The 25,561-nt window shown below is 39.0% G+C and overlaps 1 protein-coding gene across 8 annotated transcripts in view; it reads left to right on the top strand.

Annotated features, from left to right (window-relative positions):
* Nucleotides 1-696: 696 nt before the first annotated feature.
* Nucleotides 697-25,561, top strand: part of KIF27 (kinesin family member 27) — a 41,720-nt gene continuing 16,855 nt past the window's right edge. For 2 of the 8 annotated variants that reach the window (XR_005225735.2, XR_005225736.2), the window contains exons 1-10: nt 697-843; nt 3,340-3,408; nt 4,170-4,546; nt 7,097-7,297; nt 10,275-11,251; nt 17,546-17,689; nt 20,985-21,191; nt 22,837-23,012; nt 23,426-23,556; nt 24,190-24,345. Coding sequence is in view for 6 of the 8 variants with exons in the window: in XM_037901785.2 (XP_037757713.1) it covers nt 4,249-4,546; nt 7,097-7,297; nt 10,275-11,251; nt 17,546-17,689; nt 20,985-21,191; nt 22,837-23,012; nt 23,426-23,556; nt 24,190-24,345 (2,290 nt within the window). In the remaining 2 variants the exon portion in view is untranslated. Of the gene's footprint in view, nt 1,236-3,339; nt 3,409-4,152; nt 4,547-7,096; nt 7,298-10,274; nt 11,252-17,545; nt 17,690-20,984; nt 21,192-22,836; nt 23,013-23,425; nt 23,557-24,189; nt 24,346-25,561 lie in introns of all 8 variants that reach the window. The other 6 variants (XM_043547320.1, XM_037901785.2, XM_007065526.4 and 3 more) reach the window with 6 other exon arrangements.

Genomic DNA, 25,561 nt, shown 5'->3' on the forward strand with positions numbered 1-25,561 from the left:
AGAGCAGCTCGATCAGGATGGCCCTAGGCTTGTCCCTCCACCTACCCCTCTCCAGCAGCTCAGAAAGCAGATGTGCCAAGGCATAATTTTTTTTTAAAGACCGAAAAAAACAACCACTCTTGTCTCGTGATATTTTGAGGCCTGATTTTTGAACACGTGGCACGGACATGGCCATTGGAGACCTAGCCTGGGGTGAGTGGCTCCAGCTCAGGGGTCGGCAACCTTTGAGAAGTGGTGGGCTGTGTCTTCATTTAGTCACTCTAATGTAAGGTTTCGCGTGCCAGTCAATACATTTTAACGTTTTTAGAAGGTCTCTATAAGTCTATAACATATAACTACACTATTGTATGTAAAGTAAATTAGGTTTTTAAAATGTTTAAGAAGCTTTATTTAAAATTAAATTAAAATGTGGAGCCCCCCCCCCCGAACTGGTGAACTGGTGGCGGGGAGGGAGCCCTGTGGCAGGGCTGGAGCTGCTGAGGCCTGAGCTGAGCCAGACTGAGGGGGCGCAGACTGAGGCCCAGGTTCCTCCCATGGGCCCAAGTGGGACGGAAGGCGAAGCCCCGCAGCCAGTCGCTCGGGTCTGGGGCTTGAAGCCGGCAGCGGGGTCGGCCACCCACCCACGGGAGCGGCGCGGCCGGGCAGCGGCGCTCGCAGGGTCCTGTAGGGGGCACTGCGCCGGGCGGGGCGGGAGGCGCCGCTCTTGGGGGCGGCAGAGGCGTCGGACTCGCTGACCGCCGCCGGGCCGGAAGGTTCCGCTGTTGCCTGGTGACCGCGTGTAAACAGAAGGGGAGTGGCGGGGAGCGGCCTGCATCAATCTCCACCCGTGCCCAGCAGCAGCAGGTGGGTTTGCCGCAGCCCCGCGGGTCGGTGCTTTCCTTCCCAGCCCTCCGAGACGCCGCAGCCTCTCCTGTGCCTGGCACCGGCCCCGCCAGCAGACGGGCCGGCGCGGGGGCCTTCCCCAAGGGGAGAGGAAAAGGGAGAAAAGCTGGACACCCCCCGGCCCGGTAGGAGCCACACGCTGCCCGTCCCGCTCGGGCATGGCACCGAGCACCGAGCAGTAACGCTGCTCAGCCGAGGGGCCGCGCCCGAGAGGAGCAGCCTGATCCCCGTGTCACAGGCCGGGCGCTGAAGAAGGATGGAGAAGTTAAGCAACGTGCCCAAGGCCAGTGGCAGACCCAGGTCTGGGAGCCAAGTCTCCTGGGTCCCCCCAGGCCTGCGCCCTGTCTTAGCAGGTGGTTCTCGAGCACTGGGTTAGGGAGCTACAATGGCATTCCCAAGGGTTTTCTGGCACCACACCACGCAGGGTCTGCTATGCTAGGGACCCCTTTCCAAACACAGTGCAGCAAAGCGGCTTTGTTGTTAGCTGAACCCAGGTTTAGTCTGAGGATGATTTCTGCACCCGATTTTAATAATAATAATTATAATGATTGGGCAGAGACACAAACTGTGACATCTGCATGTGTATTATGACTGGTTATATGAGTAATTCATAATAGACTTCTTAAAATTATATATTTATGTTACATCTCTGTGCCAGTCTGTCTTTCGGATTGTGGTGTGTGTCTGGGGGAGGATGGGGGAATACAATATTTCAGATAATAAGTAAATATATTAGCATAAGACATGTGCATAATATTGGCACTAGGTGAACAAAGGAAGAACTTTTAGCCATATTCTTGCATTAAATATTTCAGTTGCTAGATATTAACATGAAAGCTGTATGAACCCAGAAGTCAGATCTCCTGATTCTCATTTTAGAGACCTGATCCCCTATTAATTAAAGGCTCTGCACTCATTTTGTTTTCCACAACTTTCCAAAATTCTTTGTGGTAACAAGGTAATGGTCCGTGGAGGTAGTTTTGTTTGTTTGTTTGTTTTAATAATGTAAAAGCTAATACATTTGGCAGGTGTAAATACTGATTTATATTTCAGTTAGTGGTTTCTAAAGAGCTCATGATATTTTCATTCAGACTAAAAACAATTCTGTGTAGAAATAATTAAAAAAAACAAAAAATATTTTATTTGTGTGGACTGGGGTTTGCTTATGCTGAGCCATCAGACAATAGAATTCTTCCTACTCTGCATACTACAAACGGTTGTACCTGTGCTCTATGCTTGTAGAGAGACTCTATTCTGTGTATTTGTAAACCACAATCAGGTTTCTTTAAAGACTTTTTTGTCTATGCTGAAAATGTTTAGAAGTGATCTTGTAAGATATTTCATCTAATACCCCTGTTGCCCCAACTCTGGACTCCCTTATGTTTGAGAGTTTTGTGTGCTTTTTTTTAATTAAAAAAAGTTCAGTAACCAACAGTGTACATAATATTGTTATGAGACCCTAGTAAGTTCCTTATATAGGGGAATCATCTCTCTTTCTATAAACAGGCACCATTTAAATAACAAACAAATCCTTCTTCCTCATCCCTCCCATATATAGTAGCTACAGTACAATGCCACTTGGAATCCACTACATGTTCTGCTTTCAGTTTGATTCCTGGGGCACTCATTTCCACTCACTATTGTCAATTAAAAAAGAATTAAATACTTAAATAAGGGTCCAGTTTATAAAATAGTGAAAACATCTTTTAGACCTTTAGATCCATCTCTCTGCAACTGCAGAATATAGTTTGTGAAAAGTGATCATGACAGTGAACATATCCAATACTAAAGTGATACTAAATTTGAGGTTACACCAAACCTCAAGAAAAAGCTAGTTATAAAACCTTTTATTTAGGCTTTGATTCTAAAGTATTAAAAGGCAGGAAATCCATACTTACTATTTATATGTCAAGTTAGCCTTTACGTATTCCTATATGTGGAAGTCTAGCAAACAATGCAACCCACAAGAACTACTTCTTCCCCTCATTTCTGCTCTCATGGGACTCTTGGAACTGAAGTGGTTGTGGTCACGCAGCCTTTCCATAACTTAAACTCTGAACCTTTGGTGTCCTGAGAGGGTGTCCATCCATGCCTGACAAACTCAGCTTTCCAGGAGGTTCTTGAAAGTAGCTGTGGGAGGAGGAACATCCCATAAGAGTGAATATGCAGAGGGCAACACAAGGAACCACAATTGCTATAAGTTACCTGTTTTCAAAAAACAAATGAAAACAAAAAACAAAATTGTCATTTTAATTAGGTAGGTACTTAACACTGATTGAAAAGGCCTGACTTCTGCATCAGGCTTCTTAAAGTATAATAATCAGAGAAGTATTTAAAATTACACCTTCTTGTCATATGCAACTAATCTGTTTCCCGTGTGCTTTTCAAGTCCTGTCTACTTATCTTATGTAAGTGGAAGACATTTTTAATGTGCTTTTACTTCTGTTTCCCCTACAGAGCTAATATAGCTGTTGGAGAGTGAGTTGGATTAATTCTGAGCACGTGCTTCATCAACAGAATTGATAAGTAAGCTCTCATGGTGCTGTCTCTATTACTTAATGTACAGGTTCTCAACCTCTCTGAAATTATGCCATCCTCCCGCACAACTTTTTTTTTTAACTTGGAGCCCCACTCCTCCCCTCCCCATCCTTACAAAATGGGACTTTCCAATGTAATCTAGGTGGAATTGGGGCTATTAATACATTGATTCCAATAAAGGGAATTCTACTAGAAATAAATCAGTCCTTTAATCATGGTAACTGTGCATAGGCTAGGAGACCTTTTAAAAGCACATGCCTTAGTATCCACAAAGTTTTCAGGGCAGTATTTCTCAATTTCAGCATTGAAGAGTGCTAGTGGGCATTGCGCTATGTCGCAATACCACTCAGTGAAATTTGTCCTAGCCACCCCACTGTCAGATGGTGTGGCAGATGGGCTAAATTTCACTGAGTGGTGTTGTAACCCTGTGAGTGAACGGGAAGGCTCGCTGTACCCGCATAGAAAGTTTAGCAAGCCTCCCCAGGGGGGAATGCCCCTTGTTTGAGAACAGCTGACTTAATGTAATCATGCCATGTCCAGAAAGAAGATCACTTGACTTTCAGATTCCAGGTCGAATTTGCTGGTCTGGTAATTAAGAGGGGGGAAAAATTACCTATAAACTGAAGGAATATGGGACTGGAGCCTTCTATGCCATTTTTACAGGACAGAAACTCACTCAGTTTAGTTAACTAAGTCACTGGGAAATGAACTTCTGTTCACTGTGTATTTCAGAAAACTTTGTTTCTTAGATGCAGAAGATTGAGAATGCTGTGAAGACAAGAACCATAAGAAAATTTTTCAGGTTAAGTGTTAAAATTGGAGGCTGTCATGGAAGAGATTCCAGTTAAAGTTGCCATAAGAATAAGACCTCTGCTTTCCAAAGAGATTCTTCACAACCATCAAGTATGCATGAGACTGGTCCCAAACACACAACAAGTTATCATTGGGAAAGACCGTGTCTTCACGTTTGATTTTGTATTTGGCAAAAATTCAACCCAAGATGAAGTTTATACAACTTGCATTAAGCCTTTAGTGGTGTCTTTGATTGAAGGATATAATGCTACAGTTTTTGCTTATGGACAGACAGGGTCTGGGAAGACGTACACCATTGGTGGAGGTCACATTGGTATGTTTTGGAAAGTTTAATTTGTTTTTGTGATTTGTGACTAGTGTACTTGCCTAAACTAAATAAATAATACATGGAAGGCTATGTGATAGTTGTGAAATAACTATATTTTACAGGTGTATTTTTAAACACCTGAGGCGAATAGTTGTTCAGGCTGGCTGTTGGGTTTTTGTTTGTGTGTGGGGTTTTTTGTTTTTTTTTTGCTGCTTGATTGACTTTTCCTATTAGAACACTGTGCTGGCTCCACTTGCAATAAATAATTCCAACAACTGTGTCTATGCAGCATAGAGAGCACTACAGTCTGTCTATATCTGTGAAGTTTCTACAGTGTTCATTGCTACAGTATCTAAGCTCTGTGCTACGGACAGAAAACAGTTAAAAGGCTAATAGAGAACACTGCTATAAACTAATATACTCTTCTGACTAAACATCAGTAAGATGAGCTATCCAGAACAGAGGTTTACCTTAAATTAGACTGTACTCAAGAACCCTGAGAAATGTCATATGAAGTGCTTTTCCTCCTCCACACACCCCCAACATTGTCAGTGCCAGCCACTGATATGAGATTGGTTGGAGCTTCTGGATTTGACCCACATTTAAAATAGGATTGTTTTAGATGTGCAACTATTTGCTCTCATCTTCCAAATTTAATCCCAGCCTGTGCTTGAGCATCAAGATCTCATTTATTTTAACCTGTTTGCTCTTAACTTTATTAGGTATTAACTAAAAAAAGCAATGGTGAGCAAATCTATCTAATCTACTTTAGGTATTTCTAGCATATCCATCACTCTAGTACTTGAGTGCCCAGAATATTTTTGTGCTCTTCAAATAATTCATTTGAGCACCATGAGAGTCTGAATACTACATTCTGAACAATGTAGAGTCTGCTTACATCTTTATCTAAAGTAAGAGTTGAGAAAATATTATTTTAGTATTAGTATATCAGTGAATCTGAGTGAGTCTAGGCCATTGTAATATATACTTTCTTTTGGTTCCCTCAGCATGGAAATTATGCAAATGTAGCCTCTCCTTAGACTCAAACTGAGTGTAATGAAGTTTGAAGTTATTGTCATTTACATGTTGAGGATGTCAGGAGGTAGGAAGTACACCACCTTAGATTCCTTTTATACTCACCTATGAATTTGGCCCTCTGTCTTCATCTGATGGCCTAAAAAAGGATACACTTTTAGTATGAGATCAGTATCATAGAGATCAGAATTTTGGCTTAAAATGGCAAACATCTGATCTTTTCTGGGGTAATTTTGCCAGTAATGACAACTCTCTTAACCATCATCATTCTGAGTTATCAGACTTATTATTATTATTATTATTTTATTATTGGAATTCTATTCCTGTTAGAGCATGCTGCTGCTGTAGAATTTTATAATAGAAAACAAGATGGTAAGACATTTCTTATTTCAATGTCTTTGTGGTTCAAGATTCCAGATTAGACTCCTGCTGTTTAAATATTGGTGACATCATCAGGTAATCAGCATATTATTCTAAAATATGGAAAACAGTCTCTTTTATCTTTCCGACTAACTGGGTCATACTATGGTTTTTTTCTGTGTTTAAATTGAATCATTTGAAGATTAGATTCCCTCCCTTGACCATGTTCACTGTTTTCAGGTGTTAATTCTCCTAATAGAAAATCCCAAATTATAACATGGCAGTTCTTTTTTTAATTTCACCTTTCCAAGTGGATATAAATAGATTATTTTAAAAATCTCAGTAAAAATTAAAATCCTCTTTATTCTTAATTCTTTTAATTTCTTGTCATCTTTTGACTAACCATGGTTATTGAATATTAAGCCTGAGTTACCTAGAAGCATTAAATAGCAGGTGCCACAGTACAAAGCTGTTCAAAGCTTAGCAATTTTTTTCATATATACCTATTGAGTCACTGATTAGATGGGACAATTTCTAATTTTCTTGGTTAGAAGGTGTGAGCCACTCAGAAGCCTCTCATCAACGCCCAACCAATTTCCATACTGTGGAATAAGTAACATCTGAGATCCTTTCTGATATTTAAAAGCAGGAGTTTGACATGGCATTGGTGAGCCATATGTTGGTTGAAAGAACAAGAAGTGCTCCTAAATATTGTCTCCTATTTCCGGCACATGGCAACTTACTGAACTACTGTTGTGCCCTTATTGGAGCAAGAGGTATCTACTGAAAATTGAGGTTGCCGTAAAATTGTGCAATGTCCTGGCCATCAGTAATACTGAGTGTAAAATGTGGCTCATGAGAAATGTAGGCTTATAATAGTGGTGCATTTGATTCCTGAATCACCCATCATGTTGCCCTCCAGTTTATATTAACAAGTAATTTATTGGAGCTTGATTATGTTAAGGATTGTAAACAAATATTCAGCCATTCAATAGTATTGATATATTGTGACTTTTTGACAGGACTAAATTCTTCAGATTCATGGGTGGCTTAGCGCTACTGGCCACAGACTTTTGTTCAAGTTTCAGAAGTTTAAACTTTATAGTTTATACTAAAGATATATTCACTGCAATTCTGGTGACATTTCTGTTTATATTTTAGCATCGGTTGGAGAGGATGAAAAAGGTATCATTCCACGTGCTATACAGGAACTATTTCAGAGCATCTCTGAAAACCATAATATTGACTTCAGTGTGAAAGTATCTTATATAGAGGTCTACAAGGAAGAACTCAGAGATCTGCTGGAGTTAGAGACTTCTATGAAAGATTTACACATCAGAGAAGATGAAAAGGGAAACACAGGTAGAGAAGCCTATTTGAGCTCAAAAATTTATTAAATTTGCTCCTGTACAATATTTCATTCTAAGTGCAAGTTTATGAAAGCAAATGCAAATGTTCTTGTTTTCTCTTAAAAGAAAAAGCACTTATTAATTACAGATATTATGAAACAAGAGGGGAGGTCTATTGTAGGGATACATTTTATTGATAAATGTAAAGTTCATCTTGAATGGTGTGATACTGAGATAAACTGCTGGTCTTCGTGGCTTTGAAATGGATGAATGCCAGAATGCTCTTGGTGGAGCACGGGTTTTTGAATAATAATCCATCAATAAATTTTAAACTATTGTGCAGGGATCAGTTACTCTTCTTTAGTACAAACATTTATGCATGTAAATTTCTAATCAGCCTCAGTTGACCACATATCCTTCTATGACAAGCTCTTTCCATTCATCAGTAAAATCCTGGGGAAAATCTATCTCAGACAGTAATATTCTTTATTACTTCTGTATTTTCAACTATCCAATTAAACAGAGACCTATGAGGTATGGAAGCTGTTCAGAAAATCCTTGGTCCTTAGGCAGCATATTATAGAATCGCTACCACAGTGTTCTAATTACGGCTGAGAAGCAATTTCCATTATAAGCATCTATTTTCAGTCCGTTTTAAATGGGGTGGGGGGGAATTATCCTTTTGAAATGAGATTTCTCATTCTTGTTCTTAGACCAGGTCAAGTTTGTAAAATTCCATATAGCTGTGTTTAAGTTATTCAAGCATGAAATCTTTATCACCATTAAGATAATTTTTTTTATACATTTTGGATTTTTGTTTGTTTGTTTTGCCCTGATGAATTAAACATAGCTTCTTTGTAGTTAATTATTCTGAGCTTGCTATGACAGCATCCTCAAAGATAGCAAATGTATTGACTGTAGAAATGTTTTCAAATGAAGTAAAATTCTGTGGTATACATGGGGTACACCAGTGGCTCTCAACCTTTCCAGGCTACTGTACCCCTGTCATAAATATAAAGGGAAGGGTAAACACCTTTTAAATCCCTCCTGGCCAGAGGAAAAACCCTTTCACCTGTAAAGGGTTAAGAAGCTAGGATAACCTCGCTGGCACATGACCAATGAGGAGACAAGATACTTTCAAAGCTGGAGGGGGGGGAGAAACAAAGGTGCTCTTTCTCTCTGTGTGATGCTTTTGCGGGAACAGAAAAGGAATGGAGTCTTAGAACTTAGTAAGTAAGCTAACTAGATATGTGTTAGATTCTGTTTTGTTTAAACGGCTGATAAAATAAGCTGTGCTGAATGGAATGTATATTCCTGTTTTTGTGTCTTTTTGTAACTTAAGGTTTTGCCTAGAGGGATTCTCTATGTTTTGAATCTGATTACCCTGTAAGGTATTTACCATCCTGATTTTACAGGGGTGATTCTTTTACTTTTTCTTCAATTAAAATTCTTCTTTTAAGAACCTGATTGCTTTTTCCTTGTTCTTAAGATCCAAGGGTTTGGGTCTGTGTTCACTGATGCAAACTGGTGAGGATTTTTATCAAGCCTTCCCCAGGAAAGGGGGTGTAGGGTTTGGGAGGATTTTGGGGGGAAAGACGTTTCCAAGCGGGCTCTTTCCCTGTTATGTATTTGTTAGACACTTGGTGGTGGCAGCAATAAAGTCCAAGGGCAAAAGGTAAAATAGTTTGTGCCTTGGGGAAGGTTTAACCTAAGCTGGTAAAAATAAGCTTTAGGGGGTTTTCATGCAGGTCTCCACATCTGTACCCTAGAGTTCAGAGTGGGGAAGGAACCTTGACAACCCCTTTCAGAAGTCTGATTTGTCTTGCATACCCCCAAGTTTCACCTCACTTAAAAACTACTTGCTTACAAAATCTGACATAAAAATACAAAAAAAAAAAAACCATAAAAAAAGTGTCACAGCACATAATTACTGAAAAATTGCTTAATTTCCCATTTTTACCATATAATTATAAAATAAATCAATTGGGATATAAATATTGTACTAACATTTCAGTGTATAGTATATAGAGCAGTATAAACAAGTCGTATGAAATTTTAGTTTGTACTGACTTTGCTAGTGCTTTTTATGTAACCTGTTATAAAACTAGGCAAATATCTAGATGAGTTGATCTACCCCCTGGGGTATGCGTACCCCTGGTTGAGAACCACTGGGATACACTGTTTTTTTCCTAATTTCTCATAAGGCAACATGGCACAATGCTCCCTTGCATATGGGGCCCAATTTTTCAGTATGGCATCATCTTGTCCTCCAGTTTTGCACTCAGTTCTTTTGTGTATGCACAAACCTGCATGTAGACATTTGAAGAGCTCAGTAGTCAGGAAATTCAAATTAATTGCTTGAAGTAAGTGTTACTTGGTCATATTTCCTAGATGTAATGAAGTATAAACATTAATACCCTCTGGTCCAATCCTGCAAATTAGCCTCTGAATAGTTCATTGACTTCAGTGGGACTACTCACATGAGTAAAATTACTCACAAATGTAAGCGTTTGTTGTATTAGGCTGACAGACAATAATACAAATATATAGGTATAAAGTGACAAAGTTGTGAGAACCATAACTTTGAATTTTCTATCTTTTGTTTGTTTAAAGTCTTCACTGTAACCTTGCATTTGTTGTTTTTTGAATTGATTTAAATAAAGTCTCAACAAGCTTTTTTGTAAAAGGTAAAAATGCATTTTTTAACAGTACATATATATTTTATAAATATGCTACAGGTTTAATATACTATATGCAGTGCTTCCATTAATATAACTTTTTCTTGTAGGTATTTGCTGTGAGCTCATATGCTAATGTGAACTTGTACACATTATTATAGCTAATTTTATTTGCTGGATTTTTAGTGTGTTCTTTTTTGTGGATTAGTTTGACTATTCATGACTTTATCTAAAAACTGTTTTTCTGTAAACTTTTGCTGAGAACTTAGTGTTAACCCATTATTCATGCTTTCCTGGGCTTGATGTTTGTAGTGATTGTTGGTGCCAAGGATTTCCAAGTGGAAAGCGTGGATGAAGTGATGAGCCTTTTAGAAAGTGGGAATGCAGCTCGCCACACAGGTACGACACAAATGAATGAGCACTCCAGCCGATCTCATGCTATTTTTACCATCAATATTTGTCAGCAACGACCTACACAGTCTCTGAAAAATGTAGCTGCTGCGCAAGATTTATCTCTGAGATCAGGCCAGATCATTGCTTCTAAGTTTCACTTCGTGGACTTGGCAGGATCAGAAAGGGTGACAAAAACAGGGAACACTGGTGAACGGTTCAAGGAATCAATTCAGATCAACAGTGGCTTGTTGGCTTTGGGAAATGTGATAAGCGCTCTTGGAGACCCAAAGAGAAAAAGTGTACACATCCCATATAGGGATGCTAAAATTACTCGTATTCTGAAAGACTCCTTAGGAGGAAACGCCAAGACGGTCATGATAACATGTATAAATCCGTCCTCATCTGACTTTGATGAGTCTTTAAATTCCCTCAAATATGCCAACAGAGCCAAGAATATTAGAAATAAACCAGTTGTAAACTACAACCCTGAGCGGGACCGGATTGATGAAATGGAACTTGAGATCAAGTTGCTCCGGGAAGCTTTGCAAAATCAGCAGGTTAGTGTAATGAGCCATGCTAGCCAGGGATCACAGGATATGAGTGAAGATAGGACTCGAATTCATTCTCTTGAGGAGCAGCTTTCCCAGCTTCAGGTGGAATGTTTCAACTACAGAAATTGCATAGACGAAGCGTTTCCCTTTCTAGTTGAACTAAATGACTTTGCCAGCCTAACAAGGCATCAACAAGAGAAGCTGCAGGATTGGATCAACATGGCACAGGAGCTAAGGAAGGTAGCTCTCGTCGTGCCACGAACTGATAGTGGAATTGGAAGCGACCAAGAGGAGCCACATCATATTACAATTCTTCAACTGAAGAGGGAACTAAAAAAATGCCAGGTATTAAACTATAACTTATTAATTTAAGTATTGTTACATGAAAGGGTAGCCCACTAGTAGAATTCACATTAGACTTTGAAAGTTTTAAAATACTTAACCCTATCATCTGCATTTTATCTAGCGTTTGATCTAGTTAAATAATAGCAGCATTGCAAAATTCTGTTTGCCTGCTCACCTGGGTGAGTTATTCATTTTGATAGGTGATTTAAAACATTAATCATCATTGTGTTAGAGGTGGGCAAATAGATTTTATGCTCGGGCTAATAAATTTTCATTACAGCTTTAAAGAGCTTGAATAACAGTATGATGACCTCTCATCCGTTAGTTCTTTCCTTTACAGTGATAACTGAAGCTGTCAAGTTAACTGAGAAATCTCATTTTATATCCCACCAGTATAACTCAATGTATCAAAGCCACAGACAAGTTGACAACATAGGTCATCTGATGCCAAGTTGTATCCACTCTACCTACTTACTTGGCCTCAACACTGTAGTGTCAAGTATCAGTGTCTAACCTAGTACTTATTATTAAGCCAGTCCTTCGCAAGAATAATAAAAGCTATCCTTCAAAATAGGGATGTCAATTAATTGCAGTTAACTCACGTGATTAACTCAAAAAAATTAATCGTGATTAAAAAAATTAATCACACTTATAACAATAGAATAACAATTGAAATTTATTAAATATTTTTGGAGGTTTTTCTACATTTTCAATATTGATTTCAATTACAACACAGAATGCTAAGTGCTCAGTGCTCACTTTATATAATTTTTTTTACAAATATTTGCACTGTAAAAATGATAAAAGAAACAGTATTTTTCAGTTCACTTCATACAAGTACTGAAGTGCAATCTCTTTATCGTGAAAGTGTAAACTTATAAATGTAGACCTTTTTTTGTTACATAACTGCAGTCAAAAACAAAGCAGTGTAAAACTTTAGAGCCTACAAGTCCACTCAGTCCTACTTCTTATTCTGCCAATTGCTAAGACAAACAAGTTTGTTTACATTGACGGGAGATACTGCCGCCTGCTTCTTATTTACAGTGTCACCTGAACGTGAGAACAGGCGTTCATATGGCACTTTTGTAGCTGGCGTTGCAAGGTATTTACATGCCAGATATGCTAAACGTTTGTATGCCCCTTCATGTTTCGGTCACCATTCCAGAGGACATGCTTCCATGCTGACAATGTTTGTTTAAAAAAAAAAATGCATCAGTTAAATTCGTGATTGTACTCCTTGGAGGGGAGAATTGTATGTTTCCTGCTCTGTTTTATCCGCATTTTGCATATATTTCATGTTAGAACAGTCTGGGATGATGACCCAGCACATGTTCGTTTTAAAAACATTTTCACAGCAGATTTGACAAAACGCAAAAAAGGTACCTATGTGAGATTTCTAAAAACAGCTACAGCACTTGACCCAAGGTTTAAGAATCTGAAGTGCCGTCCAAAATCTGAGAGGGATGAGGTGTGGAGCATGCTTTTAGAAGTCTTAAAAAAGCAATACTCCAATGCGGAAACTACAGAACCTGAACCACCAAAAAAGAAAATCAACCTTCTGCTGGTGGCATCTGACAGACGATGAAAATGAACATGCGTCAGTCCGCACTGCTTTGGATCATTATCAAGCAGAACCCATCATCAATATGGAAGCATGTCCTCTGGAATGGTGGTTGAAGCCTGAAAGGACATGTGAATCTTTAGCGCATCTGGCACATAAATATCTTGCAACGTCAGCTACAACAGTGCCATGCAAACACCTGTTCTCACTTTCAGGTGACATTGTAAACAAGAAGCAGGCAGCATTATCTTCTGAAAATTGTAACCAACCTTGTTTGTCTGAGTAATTGGCTGACCAAGAAGTAGGACTGTGTGGTCTTGTAGGCCCTAAAGTTTTACATTGTTTTACTTTTGAATGCAGTTTTTTTCTACATAATTCTACATTTGTAAGTTCAATTTTCATGATAAAGAGATTGCACTGCAGTACTTACGAGGTGAATTGAAAAATTTTCTTTTTGTTTATTACAGTCCAAATATTTGTAATAAAAATTAATATAAAGTGAGCACTTTACACTCTGTATTCTCTGTTGTAATTGAAATTAATATATTTGAAAATGTAGTAAACATCCAAATATATTTAAAATAAATGGTATTCTATTGTTTAACAGCACAATTAATCACAATTAATTTTTAATTGCTTAACAGGCTTACTTCAAAAATAAAAATACCTGACAAAAAGCTGTTTTTCTTTTAATTGTCAAATCCTTAGTTGACTGAGAGCTGTAACACTCAAGAAAAAAAAATAGTGTTTCTCAGAACTGCAGTTTTTTTTTCTTGTTATCCATTATTCACAGGTTTTCTTATCATAGCACTCCTTGGACATGTACTTCTATGTTACATATCAGCCTTCTGCTTTTTGGTGCCATAACATTTCTTTTCAATTCTCCTGCTGAGGTGAGAATTTTGAAGAAGGTATGAGATTCCCAGCAGGACTGCTATCTAGGAGGAGGTGAGAGAGGAACTCTTGTGCTGGCAACTTTGAACAGTTCTTTCTCAGAGGCAGACATAAGGTTGCAGTCTTTCAGCTCATAATAGTGCTAGACAATGACCTGCTGAGAGAGACGAGCTCTTTGCCATCTCAATCATGACTTCCCCCTCCTCCCCCCAAAAATATTACATGATAAACATACATAACTTTTTGGGGGACAGCCTCTTAGCAGGTGGAACTTTTGGAAACAATGTTATGTTAACACGCTTTGTATGGATAATAAAAAGTACACTAAACCATGCAGCTTTAACCAAATCAAAAGTTAATGGTGTAACTTAAGACATTTGAATCAAGAGTTGAAAACTGACTGAAAGTGGCATTAAAAGAATAAGAATATTAATAATAGGTCAACAACAATAATCTAATCTAAGTCTATATCTTGTGATTGAAGGAATCTGTGCTCCTATGTGTTATAAATAGTGCAACAAAATGCATGTTTTGTTGGGGAAACTTACTTTGAGGTTTGCACATGAATTCTGATGCAGTTTATAGACTCTCTCTTGGGAAATGCCTATATAAATTATGTCTTCCAATTGCTTTCTTATAATTTGTTTAAAAGGAAACATATGCGTCTACTCTTGGTGATTGTACTCCTTGGAGGGGAGAATTGTATGTTTCCTGCTCTGTTTTATCCGCATTTTGCATATATTTCATGTTAGAACAGTCTCGGATGATGACCCAGCACATGTTCGTTTTAAAAACACTTTCACAGCAGATTTGACAAAATGCAAAAAAGGTACCTATGTGAGATTTCTAAAAACAGCTACAGCACTTGACCCAAGGTTTAAGAATCTGAAGTGCCGTCCAAAATCTGAGAGGGATGAGGTGTGGAGCATGCTTGGTTCCTTTAACTCTGAATGATCTTTCTCTTTGCTTGTGATTTCCCCCTCTGGATTATTTTAAATCTCCTACTTCTCTGGAGAGTCTAGGCTGCATGTTTAATTGCTTACAGGTAAGGTTGCCAGGCAAACCACTCCTCCTTCTTGTTGCTGTGTTTCAAGCACGGAGAATTATCCTGTTTTGCCTCTTTAGCAGTGGCTAAACTATATTTATACAACATAAACAAGAATATAGTAGAGCAGGGAAAAATGTTCTAAAATTTCTAGCTCAATTTGTCAAAATATGCTTCCTCAGTGAATGGTTCCAAGTATATATTCATATTAGACTTTACTGTTCCTCATAAATAATGCAAATCATAATAACATTCTAATTTTGATCTTAATTTTTTTAAAAATATACCCCTATAATGGGAAAAATTAAGTAAGATTTATCAGGATTTTTCCTCCCTATGAATGTTAAGTCAAATTATTTGGATATGATAAATTCTTTACGTTAATTCATTGTCCTCTTCTGTTTTAACAATTAGCATAGTTTATTGTAACAGTTTCTTGATGTAGCTGTATTTTCTTTCATATACATAAGAGTGCAGCTTTCTGGTATTTGAATGTAAAATCAAAAAGGAAGTAAATGGACAACATACTACTTATTCTCACATCTCGCCCACGACATGCATATTTATCTTTATTATTAGCTGTTATTTTCTCTACTATTAATTAAGTCAGGTCAGAATATGAAGTGGAGAATTCTTGGTTTTCAGTGATTGCCTGGAATCTGAATGATGTTACAGGTCCAATGTGGGCCAGGAAATTGAAGTGTCAGTTAACTTTTGAAGTGATAGAGACACTTCAGTGCTTTGATGCACACAGTCAGAATAAAGTTCTATCTTGTAATGGTTCATAAATCGCTTGGATGATCAGTTTAAATGATGTTAACAATTGGCCCATCTCAGTGTATTTGGCAGCAAGAGGTAGGTAGAACAGCTGTAACCAGGCTAACCAGTCCTGGATCATCCAGATGACTCAGGCCTGTTTTGCATGTGGGTGATAGAGTTGCTTTTTAGATGTAGAGCTCAACAAACCTCTGGCCCCTAATCAGCCTCGTACATGCCCTATCTAACGCCCTTCTCTCTGCTGTAGTCCTGGGGAATCCCTCATCAGTTCAGTGGCAGGAGAAATGGAAGGGGCATACTTTTGTTTTGGTTTTTTTATTGGGAGGTTGTGTATGCCTCTGTTCGTGGTTCGATCTGAGCTGTGAATCATCAATCCCCATAATTACTAGGTGGGACATTCTCAGACCCCTTTCCACCCACAATCTCTTTTCTTGGATGGTATTTCTGTTTTGAAGCTGTTCCTTTTTAAGGGTCCTTTGGCTAATTGTCATTTAGCTGGAGAGGTACCTAGTCTTTGTTGTAATTGCAGCTGAGGCACTGAACATGCTCTGTGCTTTCCTGGAGTCATTCACCAGTGCTCAATTGCAATATGTGATAATTGGGGTGGAGTGACTCTCTATGAATCTGCTCTGAGAAAAGAATGGTTTTGGGGAGCCTGTTAGGTATAATAGCCTCATCAGAGAGACTCTCTTTTTTTTCTCCCCTCAGGATCTACCAAGTATCCATGGGTGCAGAGCTCAAGTACACTATGCAGCTACTGCAGCGTCTGCACTCTGGAAGTTGCTTAGACCAACATTGGCTCATACACCTGTAAAGACATCAAAAGAAATTTTCAGGCCTATTCTGACTTTATTCATGTGGTTATCATCACAGCTGTAGAACAAGGAAGGCAGTGTTAGTTTCTTAACTATTTTATGAGAGATTTGCACTACTCTTGCAGTTAAAATGCTTGGATCTTGTGACTGAATTTTAATGCATGCTGAAAGCAGCATTGTATTAATATACCACTGCATACAGTAGTTCTGGTTACTGGCATTTCTCTTAAGGAGTGTAATGGCATGCACCTACCTCTTGCAAGCGTCCCCTTCAGGTTGGGTGTGACTGCAGTCTTTAAACAGTCCTAGCCCTAGGACCAGGCCGTACTCCCAGGGCTTCTTCCCTGGAGGCAATGGTTTTGACCTAGCTGGGCCCCTAAGTAATTCAGATCCCCTTCTTGGGGTTTATCACTGTCCAATTCTAGGCCATTTCCCCAGTGGCCTATGGTGGTGGGGGAGGGAACCCGGGCCCACCCACTACTCCAAGTCCCAGCCCAGGGACCCTAAGAATAGCAGCCACACGCCACCGTGTCCCTTTAACAAAAGTGTTTTCAGTTCCCTGGGCCACTTCCACATGGCCCCAGCCTTCACCAATCCTTCAACCTTACCTTAGGGCTCTTCTATGTTCAGGCCTAGCAGCCAGCCAGGAGCTCCTTTTTGCTTCCCTAGTCCCTGCCAGCACTGAGCCGTCCATGGTGCTGCAGTTCTCTTTGACCAGTCAAGAGCACCAGTTGAACTTCTCTAGCTCCAGCAAGGAACTGACTCTGGTCTGCACTGCAGCTCCTTTTATACTGGTTGGCTAGCCCCTTGCAGCGTCCCCAGATTCACCATGTCCCACTCAATCTGTCTAAGAAGCTTAGAGGACCTCTCTACTGCTCTTTTTCTGGGAAAGGTGTGGCAGGACCCTGAGGCCTCCAGCTGGGGGCCTCTTGGCCTATTCTACCCCGCCATATGGAGAAAGGAACTTATCAAAAAAAAGTAAGTAGATGATGAATAATACTGAGGGAATAATTAGAGATACTGCATCGTCAAGATCTACTAGAATCAGCACATCATTTATGGAAAATCTACCAATGGTATACCTTGGGAAATTTTGCAGTTCAGATCTGCTTTTCTTAACACCATATGAAGAATCTCTTCATTGTTCTGTTGTCAGAATAACACCTTTCCTATCCTCACCCCATCTCCTTTTTGTTATCTAGCAGGCTTTAGCTACAGACGAAGAAGTATTCAGTCAAAAGGAGCTTGAGCTGAAGGTATTACAGGATCAGATACTGACATTGATACAGGAAAACCAAGAACATATGGAATCTCTTAAAGAGGCACAAGAAACAAATAAATTACAGGTAGGTTTTCCTCTTGCACATTTTACCGTGTAAGTTTGGTTCAAATAAGATGCATATTAGAATGCAGTAATTACTATAGTTATTAAAATTTGGGCCATATTTTGCAGCCCTCAGGCAAGTTATTTTCTTATCAATGAGAATTTTGTCTCAGGCTGTACTATTTATTCCTTAGATTCCATAACTGTGACCATTTATGAGAAAATTATCTTTGTCTAGTGGCTAAAATACAGGACTGAGACTCAGGAGATCTGTATTCTAGTCTACTGCAGACTTACTGCATGACCTTAGGTGAATCACTTAATGTCACTTGTTCCCTGTCCCATCCGTAAAATAAGAACAGTAATATTTACCAACAGTACTGGAGAGTAGTGTCTCTTAATTCTTCAATATTTGTAAAGCTTTTTGAGATCTTTGGATGGAAGGGGTTATAGAAATGCCCGTTGTATTATAATACTAAAAAGTTTAGAGGTGAAATCTTGGCACCACTAAATTAATTGAAGTTAATGGGAGCTTTGTCAATGGGACAGGATTTCAGCCTAAATATATAGGAAGATTTGCTAACACAGGAATCAGGGTAGCATAGTGGAGACACTACTTGCCTCTCCATTTGGAGCATTTCTCAATAAAATAATTATGATGGGTTTAGTCAATTGCCTGGTAGCCAGAGGACCATCAGATTACAAATGGAATATTCAATATATTTCTCCTAAAATTGACGATCTCATAAGATCCACAAATATTACCATCCCCTAAAACTTATGAAGAAAATAAGTTGTAAATATTCCAAGTATGGGAGAATCAGTGCTATTCTCCTCATTCTCCTTTTTCTGTCTTTATCCCATCTTATCTTCCCTTCTCCTCCTCCCTCTGTTGATGCCTTATGAGCAGGTCACTGAGTAATGTGACATAAAAGGCGAGTAAGCCAATTATCACCTTCTTCTTCTCTTGCTCCTTCTCTTCCTTTTCTGCAATTTCTGGTGAGGCACAGGTCGTTTTTACCTTGACTAGCTACACTGAGGTAAAAACTACCTGTGCCTTGTCTCCACTGAGATTTTATGCTGAGATAGCTTTCTCAGCGTAAAATCCATTTTGATGTAAAAACACATCTGTTTTCAGTGAAGATACAGAGGTTAAGAGATTTGCCTAAGTCACACATCAAGACAGTGGCAGACCCAGGATTAGAATTTTGGAGTTCCTGGCTAACTTGTAAGTTCACTAAACCATCCCTTTCTATTTAAAATAAAAATAAAAATCAACTCTATGAATCAAATAGTTTTTAATAGCATTCACAGGAATATGTGATTTGATTGGCACTTCAAATTGGATCAGAACTGTAAAAGTAAATTGTAGTACATAAACATGGTATTATGTGCAAATATCATATCTTAAGCAACTGAATGTTGCCTGACACTTCCCATTATAAGACCCTATTTTCAATAGCTTATAAACTTTCCAAACTTAAACCATTTCGACTAAAATTTTCCATGTTGGGTGTGTCTGATTTATTTAGTTATTTTCATTTCAGCAGAAACATTTCAGTCATTTCTGAGAATGAAGTTAGGGGAAAATAAATTATTTTTCTGTGTTAAAAAGAAATTCTTACAAACATTTAGCTGATAAGTTCTACTGCTACTGTGTTTTGGAGCACGGACGTGAAATTTGGCAGGGGATTGCCCTGTTGTTCCCATGGAAAAAACATTCAAATCTGGCCAAGTTTTAATCCTTTGAAAATTGTAAGTTTGCACATGATCAGTAGAGACTTGTTAAGCATTTTGCAGCTACATTTCTCAAAGATTCCATGTATACTGAGACTGCTCCATCCTGGGGAATCAGGGTCTGAGGAAGACTTCCCCTGCAGCGGCTTCTCCTGGTTGCTATGAGCCAGCGTGGTGCCAGGCACCAGAAGTAAGAGCAGGGAGACTGTCTTCATTGTGATCTCCTGTTCATACGCAGGCAGCATCAGGAGGACACAGCTTGTCTATGGCTACGTCTACGCTGCATGCTTTTTTTTCGGTGACGTGTACCCCCATCCAGTATGGGTTTAAGTAGCAGTGTAGACTGAGATATGACAGGCAAGGAGAGTACAGATCTGCGTGAAGGGTGTGGATATGTACCCAGCTACATAGCCTACACGGTTCTCTGCTCGCCCAAGCCAGGCCTTCCTGTCTACATTCCTATTTTTAGCTGTGCAGTGTCCTGCTGCCTCCCCACTGCTGGAGCATTTTCCCACTACAGGAAAAGACTGGCAGTAAGGAAAGGCTCTGGCAGGCGGGGAAAGCAGCTCCCCACTGCTAGAGCCGTTCCCCACAGCAGGGAAAGACTCCGACAGCAGGGAAAGTCTCTGGCAAAGGACAGGCAGCAGGGAAAGGCTCAGACTCAGATGAGTAAGAAAGAAAACAATCAAAATAGGACAATATTATATATGTTTTATAATTAAATATCTTCATATTGACTGTCTTTTATTGACTGTCATATTAACTTCTCCACTGTTAGTTACCCAGTTTTTGTAGGTGTTATGAAAGATGTGGATCTTGGTGAGGGATTTGAAGAAAGATCAGATAATTACTTTATGGATCAGTTCAGAGATGATGCCTTCTGAATAAGGGGCAGTTTTGAACAATGCACAAAGACTGTTGTGGGAAAGGCAGATAAGTAGGTTCTCCAGACTAACATCATTGGCAGAGTTGTGTGGGGCAGGCAAGATCAAACCAAAGTCCTGATCCTGCAAATGTTTATGTACATACTTTTATTTATATGAGTTCACTTACTTGAATGGAACTACTTGTTGAGCAAACATACACATCGTGCTTTAGGATCAGGCTCCAAGGTTGTAAGTTCCATTTTGAATATCAATTTTGGCTGACTCATATTTTGTTCTTTTCCAATTATGCATTAATAAAGCAAATATGGACTCATAAGTATCCCTTCCAGCTCTTTTAATCTTCTTGTATAACATACCTGAGATGAGCCTGTTTGAAAAGGTTAATGATGTTTTTAACAAACCTTCTTGAAGTTTGTTCATTATGCGGTGCATATTTTTAGATTAATTTAATTAAAATTATATGTTTTAGAATTCAAAGATTTTGCACTTCCATCAAATTTTCTATTTCAAGTTAGCACTGGTGCATTGCATAAACTTATGCCTTGCAAGAGAATTTAGGTTCAGTGTGCTACACCAAACACAGCACCCTGCTAATAGCTTTACCATTCAAACCAATGTGTTTGTGGTTAGAGTAATGTGAAATATAATGTAGAGCTGGCACCTAACAGGGTTTTTTTGTTTTTGTTTTTTGAGAATGAGAAAATGGTGGAACAGCAACTCCTTATTGATCAGCTGAAAGATAAGTTAGAGAAGCTTACTGTGACTACAGCTTCAGTATCCAGAGGTGCTTGTGGAGATGGGCCAGCTGCTGTGACATCTGCAAGAAGACCATATAGTGTGCCACTCACTAATAGTTTAGTACATTCCATTCATATGGCTACGGGACTGGAGTCCCGAAAGGTAATGACTAAACACATTTTTTATTTTTCTCCTTCATTTTGTAATTATTCTGATTTTGGTACAAGAGTTGAAAGGAGATACTAACAGTTGCATTGACATTTTCTGTTTATATCAAATTAAAGAGTGTGAAACATTAATTTCTGATCTGTGGCAACGTACACAGCACCAATTTATCCAGTGCAAATGTATTTGTACAACCTCCAGTACAAAGGGGCTGCACTCCTGAGTGGGCCTTTAGGTGCTAGTAAAATACAAATAATTACTAATAATGATATATTTATTCTGTACTAATTCCAAGAAAAGAGTGCTATGTACTGACTTGCCAGTATCCTATTCTGTAACAGTTGAAACCAAATTCTCAAAAGTATCTCCATAGATTTTTCCAAAAAGAAATCCAGAAAACTTGCACAACCCTCCTCATTGTTTGCATGCAAGTGCAGGTGTTAGCAGATTTGTGTATGAAGTTGTAACGAGGCTGGTTCTGGTGGGACCCAACTGAGAGTGCCAATTCAGGACAAACTGCTTAAAGCAGGGCAGTTACAGCCCAAGGCTGGGGTTTTTCCACCTCTAAGGCAAACCAAACCAGCCAGACAGAGAGGACTTTGGTTTTACCCCACAGGCTAACCACAAGTCACACAAGCAATTCCTTAGACACTCCAGTTTCCCAGTATCGCCACCAGTGCCACATATTATGGGGACAGATGGTTATGAAAACCAATACCCCAGTAAAAGAGAAAAGGTTCTCTCGATCCCAAAGGACCAAGGCCCAGACCCAGGTCAATATACAAGTTAGATCTTATCCACAAATCATGCTGTTCCCAATCCTTTAGAATCTAAAATCTAAGGGTTTATTCATAAAAGGAAAAAGATATAGATGAGAGCTAGAATTGGTTAAATGGAATCAATTACATACAATAATGGCAAAGTTGTTGGTTCAGGCTTGCAGCAGTGATAGAATAAACTGCAGGTTCAAATCAAGTCTCTGGAGAACATCCACAGCTGGGATGGGTCTTTCAGTCCTTGGTTCAAAGCTTCAGTGTAGCAAAGTTCCTCCAGAGGTAAGAAGCAGGACTGAAGACAAGATGGAGGAGCTGCAGCAGCTTTTTATATTCTCTTGCCATGTGGTCTTTCTTTCTTTGTTCCAAAGACAAGCTGTCCATCACATGGCATGGAAAAACCTCGGAGTTCTGTCCATAGGCATGTCCCTGCATACCTTGCTGAGTCACAAGGCGTGTCTGCCTTCTCTCAATGGGTCAGTTGTATAGCTGATGGTCCTTAATGGGTCATCAAGCAGGCTAGGCAGAGCTGACACCAACTCGTCTGGGGTGTCACCCAGAAGCATAGCATAAATTTGAAATACAGACAGTATAGAGCCAATATTCATAACTTCAACTACAAAAATGATACACACATATAGACAGCATAATCATAATCAGCAAATGATAACCTTGTCTTAGACACCTCATTTGACCCCCTTTATGTAAGATTTGGTGCCACTACAGGACCTTGGTTGCAACGATGATCTATACGGTTCCAGATTATGTCAATAACGTCACAGAAGTCCATTTGAAAAATCAGCCCTAAATATTCCTAGCTTTCTGCAAATGACTTTACCCCCGGTTTTATTTTTGGGGTCTCTTGGAAGGTACACACCAGCCCTCCTACTTACTCACTGGCCCGAGTAATGGCTGGATTTCAGACTCGCAGGCAAATGATATTGGGTCATATAGAAGACCAAGATGAAGTCCTTCACTGCCACTTCTCTGATCATAGTGATGAAGAAGAAAGGAACACAGACAGCAAAAAGAAATCAGCATTTAGGTAATCTTTTTGTTGTTGTTTTAATCAGTCTTTAAAGCTTTCACTCAGAAAGAGCTATATTACTGCCAAATACTGGCATATCATGAAGCCAGTTTACAGTGTCATTTTATGTAAATTTGTAGAACCTCCTGACATCATAAAATAAGTGAACACAATAGGTATTGCTAATGACCTACTCTATTCCATTTAACATAGCTTTAGATTGAACACCTCTTCACTTTAATAAGTATGTCTTGATCCAAGGATCTACTTGCAGGACCTGAAGGGAGCAGGTGGTGGTAAAAGTAGATTTACGACACACGTGCAAGTCTTTGTAGATTCGGGACCTAGTGCATTAGGATTATATAATCTGGTATGAAATTTTTAAAAAATCATAAATTTGGAATATGGATTGGTTTTTAATTTCTTTTTAGGCGTTCCATAAACCGCACATGGACACGAAAACAGACTCTTTGTTCTCCCCTTCAACTGACTGATCTACAGTTCCAAATGCACAAGTCCAATTTATCAAATGAAACCATACTGCAGACTGACACTGTCACAGGTAACAATTACAAATGGAAATTATGAGATACTAACATATGCTTATGTCACACCATGAAAACGTACATTTTTAGTGTTGTTAATCTTTTCCATTCAAACATGGACTTTAAAATAAAAATACTTTTGATGTCCTCATTTGGAATTGTTTTTAAATACTTTTTTTGTAAAGTACATTCATGTTCTTACTGGTTGGTGCTTTAAAAATAATATTTAGCATTTATATAGTGTGCCACATATCCAGAGCATTGTATAGATATTTAATTAATCCTCACAACACCTTTGTAAGTGATGGAGGTAAGTTGTATTATCCCTGTTTCACAGATAAAGTGAGACAGAAAAGTGAAGCAACTTGTAGAAGGCCACATGTGGCTGTAAGTACATTATTCGCTCCCCTTTGGGTCATGGAGCATCAGTGGGTATGTTAGCCAAGGACCTTTCTTTCCCAACTTAGTGCTCCTACTCTGTATCCTGTCCTGATTTTGTGCAGATGGCAGGTGGTGAGGAAGAGACTCCCTGTATCCTGTCTTTCTGATTCCCTCCCCAGTGTATATGCAGAGAATAGGCCAGGATTTTGTCCTCTGGATATATAGCATGTTCCAGATCTTTCTTCTCAGCCTTGCCCCTTTCTTTCAAGGTGAAGAGATTGAATGCCACCGTAAGAGTCATGTAATAAACATGCAGAAATTAAAGAATTCAGAGCTGAGACTCACCGAGGCCAAGCAAAAGATGAGAGAACTTGCACTTAATATCAAAATGAAGGAGGAACTCATTAAAGAAATAGTAAAAACAGGTAACTGACTTGTGTAAAGCACATTTTAATTCAAAACATATACAGTAGAACCTCAGAGTTATGAACACCTCAGGAATGGGGGTTGTTCGTAACTCTGAAATGTTCATAACTCTGAACTAAATGTTATGATCTTTCCAAAGTGTACAATTGAACATTGACTTAATACAGCTTTGAAACTTTACTGTGCAGAAGAGAAATGCTGCTTTTAACCATCTTAATTAAAATGAAACAAGCACAGAAAGTTTCCTTACCTTGTCAGTTTTTTTAAACTTTCCCTTTATTTTTTTAGTAGTTTACATTTAACACAGTACTGTACTGTACAGTATTTGCTTTTTTTCTTTTTGTCTCTGCTGCCTGATTGTGTACTTCCAGTTCCAAATGAGGTGAGTGGTTGACCACTCAGTTCGTAACTCCGAGGTTCTACTGTACGAAAGAAAGTAAGGATTAGCTATTTAATTGTCCTAGTTGTTTGTAATTAATATGTAATTAATCTTAATCAGTGGGGGCTATGATAAAATCATTAAGTTTTTGTCACTTTTTTAATAATTGTTTACTAATTGTATTATCGTGACACCTGGGGCCCCAGATGTGGGTTGGGGCCCCACCATACATTCATTAAATACCTTCATTAAATATTTGATGTGCTTTCCTAATGACTTTTTGTTCCATAAATATCTCTGTATTTTTTCCATGTCATGTCCTACAGAGGGAATGGCCTTCTTGAACTTGGCTGCATTCAAATTCCTCTTGAAGATCTACTTCTCCTTTCAGAGTGGTAGCCGTGTTAGTCTGTATCAGCAAAAAGAACAAGGAGTACTTGTGGCACCTTAGAGACTAACAACAAATTTTATTTGAGCACAAGCTTTCATGGGCTAAAACCCACTTCATCAGATGCATGCAGTGGAAAATACAGTAGAGGGGGTGTGTGTGTGTATATATACACACACACATACACAGAGAACATTAAAAAATGGTGTTATCATGCCAAGTATAATGAGAGTAATCACTTAAGGTGAGCTATTATCAGCAGGAGAAGAAAAAACTTTTGTAGCATGGGGACACATCAGCCACACTATCAGAGGTTCATTCACCTGCACATCTACCAATGTGATATATGCCATCATGTGCCAGCAATGCCCCTCTGCCATGTACATTGGCCAAACCGGACAGTCTCTACGTAAAAGAATAAATGGACACAAATCAGATATCAAGAACT

This window comes from Chelonia mydas, chromosome 5 (assembly GCF_015237465.2).
Source record: "Chelonia mydas isolate rCheMyd1 chromosome 5, rCheMyd1.pri.v2, whole genome shotgun sequence".
In the NCBI taxonomy this organism is placed as follows: domain Eukaryota; kingdom Metazoa; phylum Chordata; order Testudines; family Cheloniidae; genus Chelonia; species Chelonia mydas.